This window comes from Misgurnus anguillicaudatus, chromosome 6 (assembly GCF_027580225.2).
Source record: "Misgurnus anguillicaudatus chromosome 6, ASM2758022v2, whole genome shotgun sequence".
NCBI classification, from domain to species: Eukaryota; Metazoa; Chordata; class Actinopteri; order Cypriniformes; family Cobitidae; genus Misgurnus; species Misgurnus anguillicaudatus.
Genome location: NC_073342.2, coordinates 32,724,416 through 32,745,087, shown reverse-complemented (window position 1 = coordinate 32,745,087; position 20,672 = coordinate 32,724,416). Strand labels below are relative to the sequence as shown.

The 20,672-nt window shown below is 36.7% G+C and overlaps 2 protein-coding genes across 4 annotated transcripts in view; one reads left to right on the top strand and one right to left on the bottom strand.

Annotated features, from left to right (window-relative positions):
• Positions 1-1,182: 1,182 nt before the first annotated feature.
• Positions 1,183-7,099, bottom strand: ciao2a (cytosolic iron-sulfur assembly component 2A). Its single transcript, XM_055192072.2, has 5 exons — positions 6,940-7,099; positions 5,077-5,241; positions 2,345-2,394; positions 1,965-2,010; positions 1,183-1,629 (listed from the first exon to the last, which is right to left on the bottom strand). Exons 1-5 carry the CDS (start codon positions 7,031-7,033, stop codon positions 1,529-1,531), a joined length of 456 nt encoding a protein of 151 aa, XP_055048047.1. The 5' UTR covers positions 7,034-7,099; the 3' UTR covers positions 1,183-1,528.
• Positions 7,100-7,439: 340 nt separating this feature from the next.
• The window catches only part of spg11 (SPG11 vesicle trafficking associated, spatacsin), a 393,853-nt gene continuing 380,620 nt past the window's right edge, over positions 7,440-20,672 (top strand). For all 3 annotated transcript variants that reach the window (XM_073869041.1, XM_055192071.2, XM_055192069.2), the window contains exons 1-18: positions 7,440-7,881; positions 8,685-8,860; positions 8,949-9,176; positions 9,276-9,471; positions 10,492-10,629; positions 11,305-11,678; positions 11,763-11,908; positions 12,196-12,328; positions 13,883-14,038; positions 14,123-14,301; positions 14,459-14,635; positions 14,790-14,861; positions 17,347-17,474; positions 17,559-17,737; positions 17,879-18,089; positions 18,624-18,833; positions 18,973-19,079; positions 19,249-19,394. In XM_073869041.1, the coding sequence (XP_073725142.1) occupies positions 7,676-7,881; positions 8,685-8,860; positions 8,949-9,176; positions 9,276-9,471; positions 10,492-10,629; positions 11,305-11,678; positions 11,763-11,908; positions 12,196-12,328; positions 13,883-14,038; positions 14,123-14,301; positions 14,459-14,635; positions 14,790-14,861; positions 17,347-17,474; positions 17,559-17,737; positions 17,879-18,089; positions 18,624-18,833; positions 18,973-19,079; positions 19,249-19,394 (3,162 nt within the window). In that variant the 5' untranslated portion in view covers positions 7,440-7,675. The remainder of the gene's footprint in view (positions 7,882-8,684; positions 8,861-8,948; positions 9,177-9,275; positions 9,472-10,491; positions 10,630-11,304; positions 11,679-11,762; positions 11,909-12,195; positions 12,329-13,882; positions 14,039-14,122; positions 14,302-14,458; positions 14,636-14,789; positions 14,862-17,346; positions 17,475-17,558; positions 17,738-17,878; positions 18,090-18,623; positions 18,834-18,972; positions 19,080-19,248; positions 19,395-20,672) is intronic.

Genomic DNA, 20,672 nt, shown 5'->3' with positions numbered 1-20,672 from the left:
ATTATGTGTAGATCATACATGTGTGCTGTCATCTGCATTTCAGTCTATTCATTCAATTTAATATTGTATGATAATTAAAAGATTGATTTGTTCTGAAGTGACACACTTGGTTATATTAAAAGCTTAAACAAAAACACTAATAAGACTCAAAGAATGAGCTAAAGTGCTATAGTTTCCCCTGACTGAACATTTGCCTGTATTTTATTCACCTTTATCTATTTTCTCGCACATGTACACTGACAAACGCACACACATGCATGCGCACACAGACACACAGACACACACACACACACACAATAACACTCTGTGTTCTGTGGCATTTTGTAAAAACAGACATTTTAAAATGCATCAAAAACTATAAAAAAATCCCTATTTGAAATAGTATTTATTTTTAATGTCCTTTCTAATGTTTATATAAACATAAATTCACAAAATGTATGACTAAAGTAATGATTTGAGCAGTTGGCCACATCCAGTAAAATGAATGGGTTTCTATGCATCTGCTGGTCGAAATGATTTAATTCCTAAACAGTAATTCTTTTATGTTTTTTTCTAAAAACCGATGGCTAAATTCAACACCTAACACCTAGATCAATATCTAAAAACAATTGAAATCAACTTTAGATCATAATTTATGTGAATTTTTATAAACATTTGATATTTTTTAGGCAAGCCAATAGTGTAGTTGAGGAATTTAGTTGTAAACAGGTACAAAAGTACTTCAAATCTCTCAAAACACAGCTTTTTTGTATAGATGAGAAGTAAACAAAAAAAGATATATTATTTGTATTATTGAAAATGTATATTTTTCTTGCAATTATGCTTTCAATTTTGGGGTCATATAGACCCCAAGGGCCAGAAGTGTAAACAGAAAACGAGGAGCGTTTGAGGGTTAAACTGAAACCTTGTATGTCTCAGACTGATGATTCAGATGATATTTAACAGTCCCTACACTACACCAAGATTATAAAGCTGAAAGATCAAGCATCTAATAATATCAATCAATTCTTCTTCTTTATATCACAATACTTCACTCAGATGTTTGTGATAAAATAGGCTGATTAAAATGATTTTTACACGAGGATACAGAAAAAAACCTACATACAAATACAGGACGTATGCGATGTTTGAATATATGCAATGTCTGATATTTTATGTGAATGGTTTGAACACATAAACACATTTATCACATCTCTGAGAGTTTTATTTGTAAGATCTGAAGTTCTACAAATATAGACTTTCACTTACAAAATCAAATAATTTACAAACTCATCCTTATATAGGTTTACAAAAAACATTAAAAACTAGTTCATTTTTACATATAATCTTGATATATATGAGGAATCAGATTATACAGAAAGTTTTATGTATAATAATCTGAGGTCTTTTTATAATCATAACAGTTTCTCCTGAAGCACAGACAGAAAGAAAGTTCTTCTTAAGAACAAACAAGCACACCGAGAGACTGAAGATGGAAGGAGTGAAGTCTGAAATTACTTCCAACAGTTCAGTTATTATAAAGACGGGTTTAATCGTCTGGTTCTGTCACACATTGTTCCACCATCTCCCGCAGGTTTGGGTTCTCCATGGCGGCAGCAACACGTTCTTTATCATTGATCTGTTTATTAACTGTGATATGAAAACACAAAGAAACATCAACATCAGCTTTATCTTACACAGACTAGACTTCATCTTATACAGTCTTTATTATCGGCAAACAACACCGATAACATACCGATATCTGACTGCCGGCAGAGCAATAAAACAAGCAAGCCAATGAATATTTAAAGATTATGATTATATTTGAGATTTTATTGCTCATGTATGCATGAACTAAATAAACATCTAGAGCTTTTAGCAATAACTGTGTGCCATGCATTTCACGCTGTTTTCATGAAAATCACCATGGGTGACTTTTAAAGACACAGCGAGAGAAGACAAAAATAGTTTTGAGAAACACTCACTGTCTTCCTCAGTCGAATGCGTTCCCTCAGTTATGTAAATCTCCAACTAAAGAGAATGAAGTACGAGAGAAAATATGATCAGAGGACAGAGATCATGAGACAAACAACCCCTAAAAACAGAGAGATGAGAAGATTGAGAGCAGAGATGACAGATAAGAGATCTGTCGCTCTTGCTTTTATTTAACAGCCTTTAATCAATGTGACATCTCATTAGAAACTACACAGCATCAGTACAAGAGATCATTCACTCCTTCATTTCTTTTTGTAATTTCACACAACTATAAATAAATCAAACAAACATTCAAAGAGAATCTGACAGAAAGCACATCACACACTGAATAATAATAACAGCTTGTTTTCTTTAAAAAGTAAAGACGTACCTTGTGTTTGAACGGTAAACAGCGTTGAAGTTTCACTTGTAAGCAAAGACCTGCAGATACAGAAAACATTTTGGGTCGGTTCAGCTCATCTAAGCTCCTCAGTTGATCTCATGAGATTGAAAATAAATATATGATGAGGCTTGGGCCGGTTATTAGTTTTAAGGTATACAGAGGTCAAGGTTTCAAAACCACGCATATTTTCTGCGATACCGTTTCCAAGGTATGAGCTGGGTTTACACAAAATCAATTAAATCATGTTAACATTTAATATATATTACAAAAACAAATCATTTAAATGATTAAGCATGTTGCTTAAAAATAAAATGTATTAAAGCTCACGTAACACACGCTGTTTCTGCATTTCTGATATTAATCTGGAGTACCTATGGAGTAGTATGACATCCTTTATATCTCTGAAGAGTCTTTAGTTTAATCAGATTTATAAAAGAAAGATTAGCTTTACCGAATCTTTCCGATAACGTACGAAAAAATGAAGAAGGAGGAGTTATAACACGGGAGGAGCGAGTACGAGTCATACAACACTATACAACACTGTTTTAACTTATGATTCACTACATGTTCGTGTCATTTATATAATATACACGCGCCTATTTCCAACATAAGACAGAAGTCTTACTTACCACGTGTAACTCGTCATGACCCGGTTCTGAAAATCCACCGCATCAAACACACACGCAAAACTCCGCTGCTAATCCGGATAATAAACTATATCCATTGTTTCCATAAGGCTGGATGTCTTCTCCTTACATCCAAAAACACACTTCTTCTTGTGCCATTGTTGACTTTTGAAATTAAACAAGGCTGAGTGGCGTGATAAGCTGTTAGCAAGCTCTAGCGTCTCCCGCTGACTGACGGCTGGGCGGGGTTTTCCGGGGGAAGTTTTCCGGCGGAAGCCCATATAAAGAAGTGATACGTATCGAAAACCCCTGAAACGTCAGTTAGAACCGTAATCGAAAAAAATTAGCCGAAACTTGTACGAACCCTGGCGAAGTGCATTCGGCACAGAAATACTCTGAAACACGCCCAACTGCATTTTTGACACTTTGCCTACGTTTAGCATGAGGAAACAACTCTATAACTGTGTTAATAAGTCAGAATGCTTGAAATACCATTAAACCCCCCCCTTTAAGTCTATTTGAAAACTTCTTGTTTGTATAGGCAGACATTTGAAAATGTTAAGTTAAAATTTTAGGCTTGGCAATACCTGCATACCATGAAGCTGTGTTATTTTTTGCTTAAGGTTATCATACCACCAAAATTTCATACCAGCCCACACCTACACTGTAAAGATACTTTGCTGCCCTAAAATATTTTGTTGAATCAACTCAGATTTACAAGTTACTATTATTTATCTTGACCAGAGATGAGTTGTTATAACTATAGGTAAGTTGTTATAACTTATAAGTTGTGACAACTAATCTCTGTTGACATGACTTGTAAATCTGAGTTGATTTAAAGGTGCAGTGTGTAAATTTTAGCAGCCTCTAGTGGTGAGGTTGCAAATTGCAACCAACAGCTCAGTCCACTGCTCACCCCTTGCTTTTGAAACGCATAGAAAAGAAACGGTAGCCGCCACTGGAAAAACATGTCATCGTCGGACACAACTTCATGAAAAAGGTTTGTTCGTTAAGGGCTTCTTTAAAAAAAAACATGCCGGCGTAAGACTGTATATGTAGATAAAAACATCTTATTCTAAGGTAATAAACACATAAGGGTTCATTATGAAAGGTCTTTATACACCCCTGATCATATAGTTTTGTATATTATTTTGCTTTTTTTTCAAGAGATCCTTCTAAAAATTACACACTGCACCTTTAACAAAAAATTTTAAGGCAGCAAAGTATTTTTTACAGTGTATATACAAGTTAGAGAGAATAAATATACTTCTTAACTTTTAAAGGAGAAGAGAAATTATTTCCCATATCATTTGCTGTTGACACAAAGACTCAAATCCAATTAACAATCCAATGTCATGCATTAAAAGTGAAACAATGCCACGGTTCAAAAAAATCTTACAACGCTCCTAAAGTCGACTTCATTTTCATTTAGTGTTAAATATTTAGAATGAATCTCATTATGCATTTGGCAGACACTTTTACCCAAAGCAACTTACAGTGCATGCACATTTTATCAGTTTGTGTGTTCCCTGAGGATCAAACCCATGACTTTTGCACTGCTCATGCAATGCTCTTTATGTAACATCCTTTGTGAGAATGACTCAGTTCTGTGAATTGAAATGATGATGTTTATTTATGGGGTTTGTTATTAAAGATGTGAATTAATATGCAGACGCTAGCGCTGAACCTCTGACATGAACAGAACCTCTGATCCTCACAACTTCATAATGAAGAGCTTCATTAAAGCCGACTAGAACATTTCAATACACAGAACTGTACTTCAATAAAAATACCACATTATTACTCATTCACCCCATAAACACATCACTGATGACAGTTTTACTGATGGTTTTTTAGGATAAAAGACATCAAATGTCAACAGCAAATTAATATCAAGAACAATAAGAAAGAGCAGTGACGTTCTCCAGATAAAGAAATAAATAATATTAAAGTGTCTTCTATTTAAATGAGTTAATAAAGAGGGGAAAATACAAGCATTGTGTGTAGAGCTATCTGAGAGAGCTGCAGTTGTGTGTATGAGGTTAGTTGACAGTTTGTCTTATCACACAAACACACACACAAACACACACACACCGATCAGAGTGGCCAGTGAACAATGCGGTACGGTTGGAGAAAACTTGATAATAATGAGATATTCATCGTCTCCGAGCTCCTGGACCTCCACACATTTCTCCGTCACCACATCCAGCTCTTCCAGAGTGTTGGGCTTCTCTGGATCACGAATGGTTCGGATCACATCTGTTTAAACAATCAGCAGTTTTACTATAATAACACTGTGCTGGTAACATAGTATCAGATTGGTCTTTGACATATTCTATGTAAGGAATATTTGACGACGGGCCGTTGAATTATAAGAAAATAATGCACACCCAAGGTGGTAATGTGGCACGACGTGAAGCAGAGTTACACCGCCGGTGTGCATTCCCTACTGAAAAAAACAGCTAAGACCAGCATAAACTGGTAGTTGGTTTTAGATGGTTTAAGGTGACAGTACCTGGTTTAAGCTGGTCCACCCAGCCTGTGAAAGCTGGTGGGCCAGCTAAGTCCAGCTTAAAAAGTGACCAAAACACAGCTAAACCAGCTTGTTACACCAGTTAAAACCAAGCTTAAAGGAATATTCAATTTTCTTAAAAGAAAAATCCAGATAATTTACTCACCACCATGTCATCCAAAATGTTGACGTCTTTCTTTGTTCAGTCCAGAAGAAATTATGTTTTTTTGAGGAAAACATTGCAGGATTTTAATGGACTTTAATAGACACCAACAATTAATACTTAACTCAACACGTAACATTTTTTTTCAACGGAGTTTCAAAGGACTATAAACAATCCCAAACGAGGCATAAGGGTCTTATCTAGCAAAACTATTGTCATTTTTGACAATAAAAATAACAAAATATACACTTTTAAAGCACAACTTCTCGTCTAGATCCGGTCGTGATGCGTCAGCGTGACCCCACGCAATACGTCATGACGTCAAGAGGTCACAGAGGACGAACGCGAAACTCCGCCCCAGTGTTTACAAGTGTGTTGAAAGAGGACCGTTCCGACGTTGTTGTATGTCAACTGATACTAATTAATGTCTTTGTGTCAGTTTATTGTTTACAATGGTCCGCAAATGTGCGTTTTATATATGTAACACGTGACCTCCCTACGTCACTACGCATTTACGTTAGGTTGCGCTGTACCGGACCTAGACGAGAAGTTGTGCTTTAAAAGTGTAAATTTGTTATTTTTCTTGTCAAAAATGACAATCGTTTTGCTAGATAAGCTCCTTATGCCTCGTTTGGGATTGTTTATAGTCCTTTGAAAAACTGTTAAGTGTTGAGTTAAGTGTTACTTGTTGGTGTCTATTAAAGTCCATTAAAATGAGAAAAATCCTGCAATGTTTTCTTCAAAAAACATAATTTCTTCTCGACTGAACAAAGAAAGACATCAACATTTTGGATGACGTGGTGAGTAAATTATCTGGATTTTTCTTTTAAGAAAATGGAATATTCCTTTAAGCTGTTTTTTTCAGTAGGGATATTTTCAAACATATCAAAGTCAATTATTGCGCTTATACCACGGTTACTACAAACATTGCTCCGGTGGTTATTTTAAGACATTTGACAGGTTAGGTGTGCTTTTATAGAAAAATAATGCATACCTGTGGAACTTTATTTCAACCAATCATAATAAAGCATTCAACAGCCCCGTGGTATAATGCATAGTAATGTATAATTACCTTATTTATATACCATGGTATTAACACAGTTCTTCAAAGAATACACTGGTGTTACTTTGGTCATTTTAATGACAGTGGTGGTAATCCAAATTAACATAAAGGTTTGAAACTGACACTACTATGCTGACTTACTGTCCTATGGTGGTAATACCATGATGTTATTCTTTCACTTACAGTGGTAAATAAATGTGATGTGTTTATATAACATACCGTACACCTCCAGCGCTTTCTCCTCCATCTTTTTGCTCCTTTTATCATTGACAGGCGGCCAGACACGATTCAACAGTCCGGTCAAAAGATCCATGACCCGACCCGGTCCATTACGGATACGCGCATGCGTACATACTCATCTCACGCTTCCGCCTAGTGCTAGGACACGAGTAATCGACCGTCGAGCTGAGACATTCGTTTTGTTTTTAGATCCTATTTTATTGATAAACTTTATATTTTATTTTACATGTATGCATTTATTTTACAATTTATTTTATTTTACATGTATGCATTTATTTTATCCAAAGCGACTAATATTGTATTGATACAAATATTTACATTAAGTTTATTTATTAAACATCAATAAAATAAATTATCTATAATTAATTTGAATAAATTGTAAATGATATCATGTGTATAATAGAGAGTTTTTCTGAGAGGATTTCGCGGTTCGATGAGCTCTGTATTTGATTGGTCTTTTCTTCAACACGTGATGCACACATGACGATGACGCGGTGGTCAGCTGGACGCTTGTTTAGTTCCCTCTGGTTAATGTTTTGGATTTAAACAGATGTTATCTCTTTCCAGAGGTTTATTGCTTCGTGTATTTTGTGATAGTGTAATATTCAAACAGGTTTAGGGATGATGGCGAATGCATTAGACGGACCAATAAGTTTATGTATTCACGACTTCAGTTAATCTGTCTTCCTCAGTGTTGAGGTTGGGTTAGTTAAGGATGTTAGAGGTGTTAAACAGCTCAGATCAGGCGTTGGAGGTGGATTTACTGCTGTGTGATCATGATGTTTGTGACAGTGTTGACATCAGATTGGCTAAAGGTTCATCGTTTATGTGTTGTTTGGATAGTGAAGGTAAACTGAGTGTTATAAACATCTGTGACAGCAGCTCATCAGTACACAAACTGCACGAGGCTTCATACACAGAGTGAGTCTATCTGACATCATACTCTATAATCACTGCACTTTACTTGCTATACTACTTTAATATTGTTGTTTATCAGTTTTTATATTTAACATAAATATAATGTGTCTGTTGCAATGTATATAGTGCATACACATCTGTTTATGTGTGTGTGAATACAAGTTAAAGTTGTATAAAGGTTTGTACACACTTAGAAACTTTGAAATTTAGGCTCATTTATTAATATGTAAAATATTAAGTAAACGTAAATGGTATATACATTTTTATATATATACATGTATGTATGTGTGTGTATTTATATATACATAATTATTATACACAGTTCACACACAGATATGATGTAAACTTTTATTTTGCAAACGATTAGTCGCAATTAATTGTTTTGCAGTCCTAGTTAGATTTTCTTACCAAACTAACATTTTCAATGAAATTTACTTAAAACATCACACACAAGATCTCTTTCAATCAATACTGTTTTAAAATATTAAATTTGTACGTTTTGCATTGTTGCTGAGCAGCATTACAGGGAATATGTTTTAACCCTATGGTTTTAACACAAATAGATACATAAATCTGAAAATAAGAAAGACCGCATAAGAGAAAACATGAAAACAGACGACATGTTATTATTAAATGTATCCCAGCATGCACCTCAGAAAGTTTGTCTTTTAAAATGTGTAAAACTGTAATAGTAAAGAATGAGTACTGAATGCGTGTCCAAAGATTTGACTTTTGCTCTATATATCATATTGATTGATCGATTGATTTAGTTTGTGGAGAATATGTCATTGATCTCTTCTCTTTAGTTTTTGTTGGGAAGATCTGTCGGACCACAACAGACACAATTTCATCCCAAATTTGTTGGCTGTGGACTCTCAGTGCAATCTCAGACTTTATAAGGTGGACCCACATGGTGAAGTGGTCCTGGTGTCTGAGGTCTCATCAGATTCTCTACTGGAGTCTGTCAAAGACAAACAGTCAGGTGAAAATAAAACCACACATTCAAGCCCTGCATTACAACACAAAGCTCTGTCTGTATTTAATCTCCATATATTCTCATTCTCACACAGAGACGGCAGAGATGAGGACTGTGAGATTGCTGTCTTTCACAGATGGCCGCTGTTTGTTGCTAGTGAACACTTGTGTTGTGGTCCAGGTCAGATGGATTCAAGAGTCCTCACATCTGGAGTCATTGTCTAGCTGTCGGCTCAGTTTAACCCCTCAGATCCAGGACATGTGTGTTGACTATCGTCTGTGTCGTGCGATCCTGTTTGTTCTGCTCAGTACTGGACTGACATGTATCCTTCATCATACAAACCTGTAACATCATCTCTGGACAAATATCAGTAAATATATATATAACATTATACTGGACATTTCTTTAACTTGTCTCTCAGATGTGTTTGACAGCACTGATGGTAAACTCATGGCCACTGTGGATTTTCTGTCGTACTGCGGTTTAGGACAGACAGACACAGACTCTTCTCCACCTGTAACGTGCTGTCTTTTCCAGATCTCACATGACCTCAACACAGCCGTAGTTGTCACCTGCCAAAACCAAGCACTCGCCGTTGACCTGAATGATTACTTCCGGTAATTAAACTGGACAACATGTTAATTAAAAAAAAAACTAAAAAAATGTTTTGCCTTTATTATATTTCTCTTGACATTTGACCTCATCTAGGATGTCTGACCTCATGCAGAATAGTAACATTACACTGCAAAAAAATATTTTCAAGAAAAAATGTTAGTATTTTTGTCTTGTTTTCAGTAAAATTTCTTAAATTAAGATGCTTTTTCTTGATGAGCAAAACGACCCAAGAAAATAAGTCTAGTTTTTAGAACAAAAATATCAAATTTAAGTGAATTTGTGCATAAAACAAGCAAAAAAATCTTGAAAATTTTTCTTAAACACTAAATTCAAGAAAATTTCAAGAAAAATTTGCTTACCCCATTGGCAGATTTATTTGCTTGTTTTATGCACAAATCACTTAAATTTGATATTTTTGGTCTAAAAATTAGACTTATTTTTCTGGGTCATTTTGCTCATCAAGATAAAGAATTTTAATTTAAGAATTTGTAGATATTTTACTGAAAACAAGACAAAAATACTAAGAATTTTTTTCTTGAAAATCATTTTTTTACAATGTAGTATAATGCATAGGCAATGCAACCATAATAAAATCTAGTAGTTATTATAGTAATTCAGTTGCAGTTAGTAATGTTAGATTAGATATAGTAGTTTTATTATTGTAATAAATGAAGATCTGTATGGCATTCAGGTCCCCTATAATCACATTCACCTAAATTTCTCCTCACTGAAAAATGTTTGAATTTAAATGTGTAAGATTTATGCATCTGACTGATGCTTTTATCCAAAGCGAGTTACAGTGCATTACAAGGTATACATTTTTATCAGTATTTTAAGTATTGACTTGTGATAAGTTGACATAACTTATGAAAAACAAGCTGAAATTGTTTAACTTAATTTGCTTTTTTAATGCCATTTAACATTTTTATGGTGCATTTGCACTGCCAATGTTACAGATGTATAATTAAATGTGAATGCTATTTTATCTTGACTCTAAATGTCCGTCTCATGTCTAAAATCAGGATGTATCCAGATCACCTTTTGTGTCGTGCGGCCCCTAATCGTCCATTTCTGAGGCCTGTGGAATCATGGGATCATGACAGTCTTTCAAGCTCCGCCCACAGCCTTTTAGTACTGGATACACAGCTCCAAACAGACAGGTAAAAGTCGACAAGGTCATTGTTATTAAAGGGGCCATGGCATGAAAATCTGACTTTTTCCATGTTTAAGTGCTATAATTGGGTTCCCAGTGCTTCTATCACCCTAGAAAATGTGAAAAATTATCAACCCAGTAACTTAGTTTTGGTAAAGGTTACGGTTAGGGTTAGGGTTACCCTAACCCTAAGCACATGAGACGCATAGTTTGTTGAAATTTGGCTCTCTTTATGATGTCTCTTATTATAATAATACCGCCCCTTAATCTGCACTATCCAATCACAGCACAATTGTGTTTCAATTGCAACAAACCACCATCATTGTGATCAGTGTTTGAATTTTATCAGCTCATTTGCATTTTAAAGGACACACCCAAAACGGCACATTTTTGCACACATCTACAAAGTGGCGATTTTAACATCTTATAATAAATTATCTGTGGGATATTTTGAGCTAAAACTTCACATATGTGCTCTGGGGATACCAAAGATTTATTTGACATCTTAAAAAAGTCTTGTGCCATGGCCCCTTTAATGTGTGTATCATTGCATGTGTATGTGTATGAAACGCATAGATGGTCCTACTACACTTACCATATTATGCATTAGTAAATAGTGTGCAGTATGCTTGTTATCCATTCCTATATGCACATTTACAGCAAATCTTCTGACTGTTTTTAGGTCATGGGAGTCTCGTCTGTCTTCACTGTATAGCCGCTGTAAATCCCTGAAGCGTCCGGCGCACGGTTCACCCTGGTACAGAGATTTCCCACACGTGGAGTGTCATCGGGCAGCAGCCACTGCTAAACTCTCCCGGCCATCCGTGAAGCCAGGGGGCGCTGTGATGTGTTTTAATGTTCCTGAGAGAGCTACAGCAGCAATGCTGACCGTGTCCGAGTTCTCCGCGGTGGTGACATTTGTTGCTCCTGAGAACAGTAACACATGTGTGGCTTACTGGGACCTGGAGAGTCAAAATGTCACATACCACCACACAGATACACCTGCTGTACCTGTCCAGCGGTCAGCGGAGGAACACCTGTGTCTCTTAATGAAGAGTGAGACATCTTTTTATTATCTGCTTTATAAATGCTGGAATGATGTTGATGATGAGTGTTTTTGAACTGAATGGTGTGTTGTAGGGTCGGGTCTGTCTGTGGTTCTGTTCTGTGTGACCCAGGAGGAACTCTTAAACAGACTGATGGTTTTTGGCACAGCCGGTACGGTCGACTCGCTGTGCCATCTAAACACCTGGGGACGTTGTTCAATCCCCATACACGCTCTGCAGGTACACGCATATAAATTCGCTAGGGTTGCAAAGACTGGAAACTTTCCATAAGAATTAACGGAAATATATGGGAATAAACTGGAAATTTGAAAAACAAATGCAGAGTTGTCTATAACAGGGAACTTAAATGTATATATTTCCCAGAAATTCCTGTTAAGTTTCCAATTTGGAATATTTCTAAAATTCCCCAGTTTAAGTTACCATGGAAACTTTCCGCCCTTTTGCAAGCCTAAAACTCACTGACATAACTCGTAGGGTTCAGTTTTCTAAGAATATTTTAATTTCAGGCCGGACTGAAGAACCACCAGCTGGACACGGTTGATTTCTTCCTGAAGAGTAAAGAGAACATCTTGAGTCCAGCATCTGGGTTTGTTCTGCCCGATCAAACGTCATCGGTCTCCAGCCAAACCCAGCTGAGGAGTAAGACGTCTGCTTTTAATAAGATCTTCTGATAACTAACGACCTTCTCCATCCGCAGCTTAATTAGCAGAGTCGCTTTCATTACGATGACCCTTAAATGTTCTTCTGAAGTTTTTCTGTTAGATCTTTCTGGCCATTACCAGGCAGAAAAGATCAAGTTAATGTGAAGTTTAAGTTTTGCATGAAGGTCAAACCTGCTGCGTAGTGGAGCTTTAGCTCAAGATATCATTGACACTTTTCTCAAATGTGATTTTTCATTAGTTCAAAAATAGGCTGTATCTAACTAGGGCTGAAGAGATGCGCGTGACAATCACATGCGATTTATCATGCAGCCCTATATCTAACTTATTTCCTGCTTGCTTTTAAGGTTGTTGGAGAACTGTTGAAAGGTTTTATCCAATTTAGTATAATAACACTGAGTACTCCTGAGATTAGATGCACAAAACATCAAGCTATGATTTCAAACGAATTATACATCTTAAAGCTCCCATAACACCCAGTGTTTCTGCTCATCTCATGTTAATCTTGAGTACCTGTAGAGTAGTATTACATCTTTCATATCTCTGAAGATTCTTTAGTTTTATCAGGTTGATAAAAGACAGATCAGCTCTAGTGATTGTTTCTGGAAAAGCATGAAATCCCGGAGACGTCCTGCAGGAGGTGCAAATCATGAGCAAGCAACACACAAAACATTATCCCACTATCTCTGGATAACTTATGACTCATGTTCATGTCGTTTACATTATATGCACTGACATGCCGATCGCCAACAAAACACAAATATTTGATGCAGTTTTACGTACCGCCTGTGACTCATGACACAGTTGGGACCGCCCCATTTCAACAAAATCCAGCGTTAAACAAACACACACGCAAAACTCATCTGCTACCCCGGATAAACAAACTATATCCATAGTTTCCAATGACTTACTTGGAAAGAATTTCTTCTCCTTACATCCAAAAACACACTTCTTCTTCTTTCATGCCATTGTTGATTCTTGATATAAAACAAAGCTGTCGCGTGCAGTGATGTGACTTCTACTAGAAGGATCAATGCTAATGAGCGTCCTCGTTCTCACTCTGATTGACGTGTGGGCGTGGTTTTTGGGGGAAAGTGCCCATAAAAAAGGAATATGGGGTCACTGATATGTAACAGGTACCCATGTTTCGGAAAAAAAAACTTTCTGAAAGTTGTAGGAAAGAGGTGGTGTGAGTTTGGCCCAGAAATACTCTGTATATTTAGCAGGAGGATTACAACTCTTAAACTAACTAACTCGTGTTAATAAGTAAAAATGCATTTAATAGCAATAAACCCCGCCCACTTTAATGTGTCATGTGAAGAGAGCTGGACTGCAGTCAGTATAGAGAAGTGTGTTGTGTTGGAGTTTGGTTTTAATAGCGCTTAGGTTTTGTATTAATCAAAAATCAGAGAACATAATGGAATGATTCAAGATAAATCAGATCTATTAGATTTTAGAGCGAATTACCACAGCTGTAAAGATAGATGGATGTTTTAAATCAAGGTGTTTAATATTGCACGTCTGTGTTTGTCAGATATTCATGCTCTGTGTCCGGCTCTGGATTTACTACGATCTGCCATTCAAGACACGCACACAGAAGCACAGAGTCGACAGTTCTGTGAGCAGTTACTGAGCATCACGCTGACCTTCCTCAACACACAGAGCAGAGTCCTCCTCACCAGCACACACGGTAAACACACACACACACATCATGTCACCGTATTCACATCACTTTACATTTACAGTTTTAAAGAAATGTTTGCTCATCTGCTAGAGCTGGACGTCCACCTGCAGGAGTGTGTGCAGATTTTAGACGGCTACATCTCAGACCTGAGGGCTTACATGAAGAAATATCCGTTTCCAGATGTGGGCGACACTGAGATGCCCACCCGTCCTCGAGCCCCTGCATCTGATGCTGCGACAGAACACGAGTGGTTGTCTCTGTCTGATGAGGTCACTCCTCATGACACCATAAATACAGATCTCTCACGTTATAACTAATAAAACTTTCACTTGACTCCTTGTTTCTAGTTTTGATGAACTTGCATATCTATCAACTTTATTTAAAAACTTTATTTAAAGTCCATTTCTGTTCATGTGTTTGTTTCAGGAAGTTGTTCAGCGTGCTGTATTGAGCAGACAGATTCCGTATGCGCAGGCTTTTCTGCGCAGACGCGGCTCTGTTGAATGCAGTCTTGAGGACATCAGGAAGACCGGACTGAGATGCGTCTTCACCTGTCTCACTAACAGAGACCTGCAGCGGGCTGAGACGCTCCTCACCAACATGGTACACAAACACACATTCATTCATTTCAATACAACATGTACTTGCTACTGTAAGTCTTAAACAAGACCTTTATCAAAACGTCAAGCTCTAATCTGATTGGTTGTCTTTATGTTTCCTATATGAGCTGAATGATGTGGTCTGATGTCTGTTTCAGGGCTTTAATGTAAAGGAGCGACTTCACAGTATCTGTGTTTACACTGCTGACCGAGATCTAAGAGCTTTCATGGTGAGTTAGTCCTGAAGAATAAAACAACAGATGGGTGACAAAAACTAGGGACCTGTACCATGAAAATGGTTAAACAAACTCAGGGTTACAGGATTAGTTTCAAGTCAATGTGAAACAAGCCAGTGTGAACAGGCCTTGTTGGTACAACATATTTTCATGGTACCCAAAACACACACTGCAAAAAATGACTTTCTTACTTAGTATTTTTGTCTTGTTTTCAGTACAAATATCTAAAAATTCTTAAATTAAGATACTTTTTCTTGATGAGCAAAATTACCCAAGAAAATAAGTCTAGTTTTTAGACAAAACTAGAAATGTAATAATTAATGCTTAAAACAAGCAAAAAAAATCTGCCAACAGGATAAGAAAAAAATTCTTGAAATTAGTTTAGTTTTACTTTTTTCATAACCATTTAATAAAAAAAATCTTTTTCCATTGGCAATTTTTTTTTGCTTGTTTTAAGCACTAATTTACTTATAAACTTAGTTTATATTGTTTTGTCTAAAATCTAGACTTATTTACTTAGGTCATTTTGCTCATCAAGAAAATACATCTTAATTTAAAGAGCCAGTAAGATGACAATTTTAAGCATCCTATCACTATTTATAAGTCCCGGACAACAGGTTTAAATGCATGCAAGGTCAAAAAACACTGTAATTTTCTCAAAATATAAATTTAAAATTACCCCATTTCTCAGAGATCCCCAAACGATTCGTGTGAAGCCATTCAACGACTCAGCCTGCCTAAACCCCACCTTTCAGTAGCCTACTCTGCTCTGATTGGTCAACTGACAGAGTGTCTTTGCACACAATGCACAGATCACAGATCAGTCTCACAGACCACAGATCGGTGGCACAGACCAACAACAGTGCAACATGTATTGACCTCGTGCTAACATGATTTACTGAGAAGACATTGTCAACATCAATACACATCATTCATCATTAATCCAAGCAATAAAAACGACTATAGACATTTTACACTCATTTAAGCATTTATGTAAGCTAACCGGGTCATAGCAAAACCGTAAATAAGCATGCGTTAGCCGTTTGCTAACGTGACTCTCTGACAGTAAATCAACAGTTTAAACACACAACATCATTCATCATTAATCCAAACAATACAAACGACGATTGAAACTAACAATTTTACACTCATAGCAAAACTGCTTGCTATCGTGGCTCTGACAGTATATAAGTTAGAGTTTAAACAACGATATCATTCATCATTAATCCAAGCAATAAAAACGACTATAGACATTTTACACTCATTTAAGCAAGTATGTAGCTATAATCATACTTACAGGTTGTGGTTAGGATACGCATGTTGTTCCAAATAAAGTGGGTACTGAACCATCTTTCATTGCCAAACGTCTAAATCCCTCCGTTAAAAATTAATTTTAACCACTGATTCTTCACAGCCAGACACGTTTAGAATATCCCTCCTTGAAAAAGTCTCCTTTGGTAGTGAAAACAACAAAAGCTGAAAACAGCGTGAGCTGATTTTTACACTCACACACTAGCTAGCTGTGGGCGGGTCATAGTTTTCGTTTCTCCCGCAGGCAAGGCTGTAGGCGGAGATTAGTATCTCATGTGACGTGGATAAGTTTGTGTGACGTGGATAATATCAGGAAGAAGACTCACTCCCTATAACGACTCGTTTCAGCGATTCAGAGTCGACTCCCTACTTTAGAAGCCAATAACTTTATTAATCGTGCACTTTTTGGTTCAACTACTTTACACGTTGTTTACATTGATGGACAGCTACACGACACACTGCAATAAAGGTTAGTTTCGATTTTGGATCTGTGTGGCTCTTTAAGAATTTTTAGATATTTGTACTGAAAAAAAAAAATACTAAGAAAGTTGTTTTTTGCAGTGCAGGATTTGCACAAACTAATCCTTAACTTACCTGGCTAAACAACTGAACCGACTTCATGGTAAAGGCCCCAGTTAATAGTAAGAATATAAAACTACACTAGAGTTTTACCATTATTCTTATTAACTCAGCAAAGTGAGAAAGATACATAAAAACATGCATTTAACCTTAAACTTTAAGGGGTGGTTTCCCAGACAGGGATTATTTTAAGCCAGGACTTGACCTTAGTTTAATTAGGAAATATGGACAGCTCTTACATTTATTTTAGTCTAGGACTAGTCTAATCCCTGTCCGGGAAACTGCCTCTAAATGTTTATGTTTAATCCACTATTGTATTATATATCATTGATCTACATACAGTACATACACAGTATTTACTTCAATTTACTGAGTAATCCCTTACTTCACTTTTTAAGGAAAAATAATTGAATTACAGTAACTAACTAGTTACACCCAACACTGGATTTGACCCACTTTTAAAATGTATCTAAAATGCCAACATCTAAACCCACTGAGATTTGGACAATTGTTTACCTGTATGTGTATTATTGGTTCATTCTGATCAGTATAACCTGTAGTTAAACTAAGAGATGATTGTCTTTGTCAGGTTAAAGAGCTCCAGAGGCAGAGTTACCTGTCAGCTGTGGAGGTTCAGCAGGTGGAGTTTATTAAAACCATTGAGACTTTATGTTCAACGCCTGCGACGAGATGCTCCAAGCCTTTGAACCCCAGCAGGTGAACAAACAGAACAAACCTTTTAGTTTTTTAATTTTCAAAAGGTTCATATCACAGTTTGACACACAGTTTGTTTTTGTCCAGGGTTCTGCAGATGACCCGGTCTGATCCAGAGACCAGAAGAGTGCTGGAGAAAATCGTAAAGGAACCAGACGCCTCCTCCTCCTCCAGGTCTTTACTGGATTCTGTGCGTCTGGACTGGGTCAGATACTGGGACACAGACACACAGAGTTTTGTTCTTCTGTCCAGACTACAGGACTCAAGTGAGTTTGACTAAACATTCAAATCTGATTCATACATTTTCTGTTTTTATTTTCATACAGTTACACTTTCCTCTGATTTGACCTGGTTTTGTTTTTGGATGCATGAGCTTCATTGAGATGTTATTATTGTTTTTACTGTAGCTGTGGGTACGTGTGACCCCGTCGCTCTCTGGTCATATCTCACTTCTCTTCACGATTTGGGCCGGGTCACCTCGTGGGTCTGCAGTATGACAACAGCAGATACAGAGACCACCGCTGCCCCCTGCTGGCCTCTACTGACGCCACACATCATCAACAACTACAGTCGGTGTGGGGAATACCTGCAAAATCAAATCCTGGACCTGCTTGCTCGGTGAGGAACACCGGAAATAAAAATCAAATGCAATCAGTATTACAGAGCAATTTGCTGGAAAATGTTTTTAACTCTTTCTCCACCAGCTCCAGCATTTTTACAAGTTTAATGCCTTCCAGAAAATGTTCTTAAATATATAAACATACAATATATTAAATGAATGAACAGAGCCACTGCTTTCAAACAAAACAAAAACATTTCATCCTACTTTCTTCTTTTTATCACCTCTCATATATGGGTAGGTTTCTAAAAAAATACCAAATTTTAGGTAAAAAGCTGACATAATTGCATTTTTGTAAAGGACTTTTACAGAGCGATAAACAAAGCATACACAGAGTTTTTACTGTTTTTGGATCAGTGGATGCTTCAGTGTTTTATAAGTTGTGTAAGAGCGACACCTAGTGGATAATAGTGAAAATACAGATTGCCGTTAAAACTCATCATCGGTAGGGAAGCATTTTCTCTTAATTTGTAAGATAAATTATTAATGGCAGGGAAAGAGTTAATATAATTTCTCTCTTTGTTTGGTTTCAGACAGGAGTTGTTTGTCCAATCAGAGATGGATGATTTTGAGCAGTTGCTATGGCGATTGGCTCAAGCTGGAGGAGTGATGCAGGATGGAAGCGGCCCACCTGTCCCACAATACCTTTCTTCACAGGGTCAAGAGTTTCACCAGCGGTTTATTCTGCACTGTCTGGAGAACAGTCTGCAGTATTTACTCTACACGTACCTGCAACACTACAGGTGAATCACAGATCAGTTCTGTCACGATTTATGCTGTAATGTTATTTTAGGTTTAAGTTCTGCTGTCTGTCTGTCTGTCTGAGATGAGCAGAGATCACTATGAGGTATTTCATGACTGATGTCTCTTTCTTCTCTTCAGGTTAACTCCTGGGAATTGTCCGGGTCTGACTGACAGGAACCTGTTGGAAAGTTTTCCCTGGTTTGAAATGATGCTGAAATTACAGCGAATCACCAGAGATCTCAAAGGTAACATTTATTTAAGTTTATTTAAAACAGAATTTTGTATTGGGATAGATCTTTTGGTCCATATATGTTGAGGATTTATTGACAGTTTTTATCATAATCCTAGTTTTCCTGTGATCATCTTTGTATTTGATGATGAGTAAGTTCTTCACTGATATATGTTTGTGTTCAGACCCGGAGCGAGTGTTCAGAGCGAGTCTGACTGGAGCTCAGGTCTTGTTACCCGGCAGTCAGGCGAGCATCAGCAGTATGTTACTGGAGGGTCACAGTCTTCTCGCTCTATCTACAATCATGTTCAGACCGGGCGGCATTGATCAGGTCAGAATCAATACCTCTCAAAACACTTTATTTCAGTAGATCTTTTCTATAAGTAACTTTGCAACTTCTTGTTATAGGGCTGTAACGATTAAATTGCGTGTCCCATTAAAAATGCCTGTTTGAAATCGATTCTGAATCACAAGGCTGCGATTCTGTGTTTCATGCACAGCTTGTGCGTGTACTACAGCTCTGTGATCAGTAGGAAGTCCTTATCAATCTATAATCACTATGAGTTTTAGTCGTTTATAACGTGCATTTAAAAAAGCAACACTCGTTAAATAAAAATCATTCAAAATATTCTTTATTATCATGAAAATACCTGAAACAATTTGAAGAACAGCGATATAAATATTCCTGTAGACATTTCCTGGAATAGCGTTTGTAATGCTACGTCTTCTGTGGCACAAAGGGAGTTCCTACACGAGAGCGCCCTCTGGCTTTTGGATGTGCCGTAATTCATTCAAATTCATTCATTGAGAAAATGCGCATTTGCACGATTAATCGTTACACCCCTATCTTGTTAACTACCAGTCAACAACGTATTACTAAAGTATACTAATGTATAAAATCAACTGACTATAAGTAACTTACACCTACATGTTAACATCTTTCCTAACCAGATGACATGTAGTTGCAAAGTTATTTATAGTTAGTATGTCTGAAGTGGACTATCAAGATAAAGTGTAATCACATCACCATTTCACTTTCACAGATGATTAACTCTTTCCCTGCCAATGATGAGTTTTTACGTCAATCCATATTTCCACTATTATCCACTAGATGGCACTCTTACACAACTTATAAAACACTAAAGCATCCACTGATCCAGAAACAGTAAAAACTCTGTGTATGTTTTGATCATCCCTCTGAATCTGATCTTAACAAAAGTCCTTTACAAAAATGCAACTCAGCTTTATGTTCAAAATTGGTATTTTTGTAGAATCCTACCCATATTTGAGATATGATAAAAAGACAACAAATGATGGTAGGATGAAACATATTTTTTAAGCAGAGGGTCTGTTTTTTATTTGATATATTGTATGTTTATATATTTAAACTTTTGTGAAAATCATAAAAAATGCTGGCACTGGTTGGAATTTTTTTTTTAAACGCTGGCGGGGAAAGAGTTAACACATTTAAAATCAGTGTAAGATCATATTGACTTTCACAGTGAGCTGTGTCATGACTGGGACACCAAACAGAAAAATTCTAAATCAAATTTTTGAAAGGTTTAAACAGATCTGCTGTCTTTTCTGCAATCTGTCTTGTATAACATGA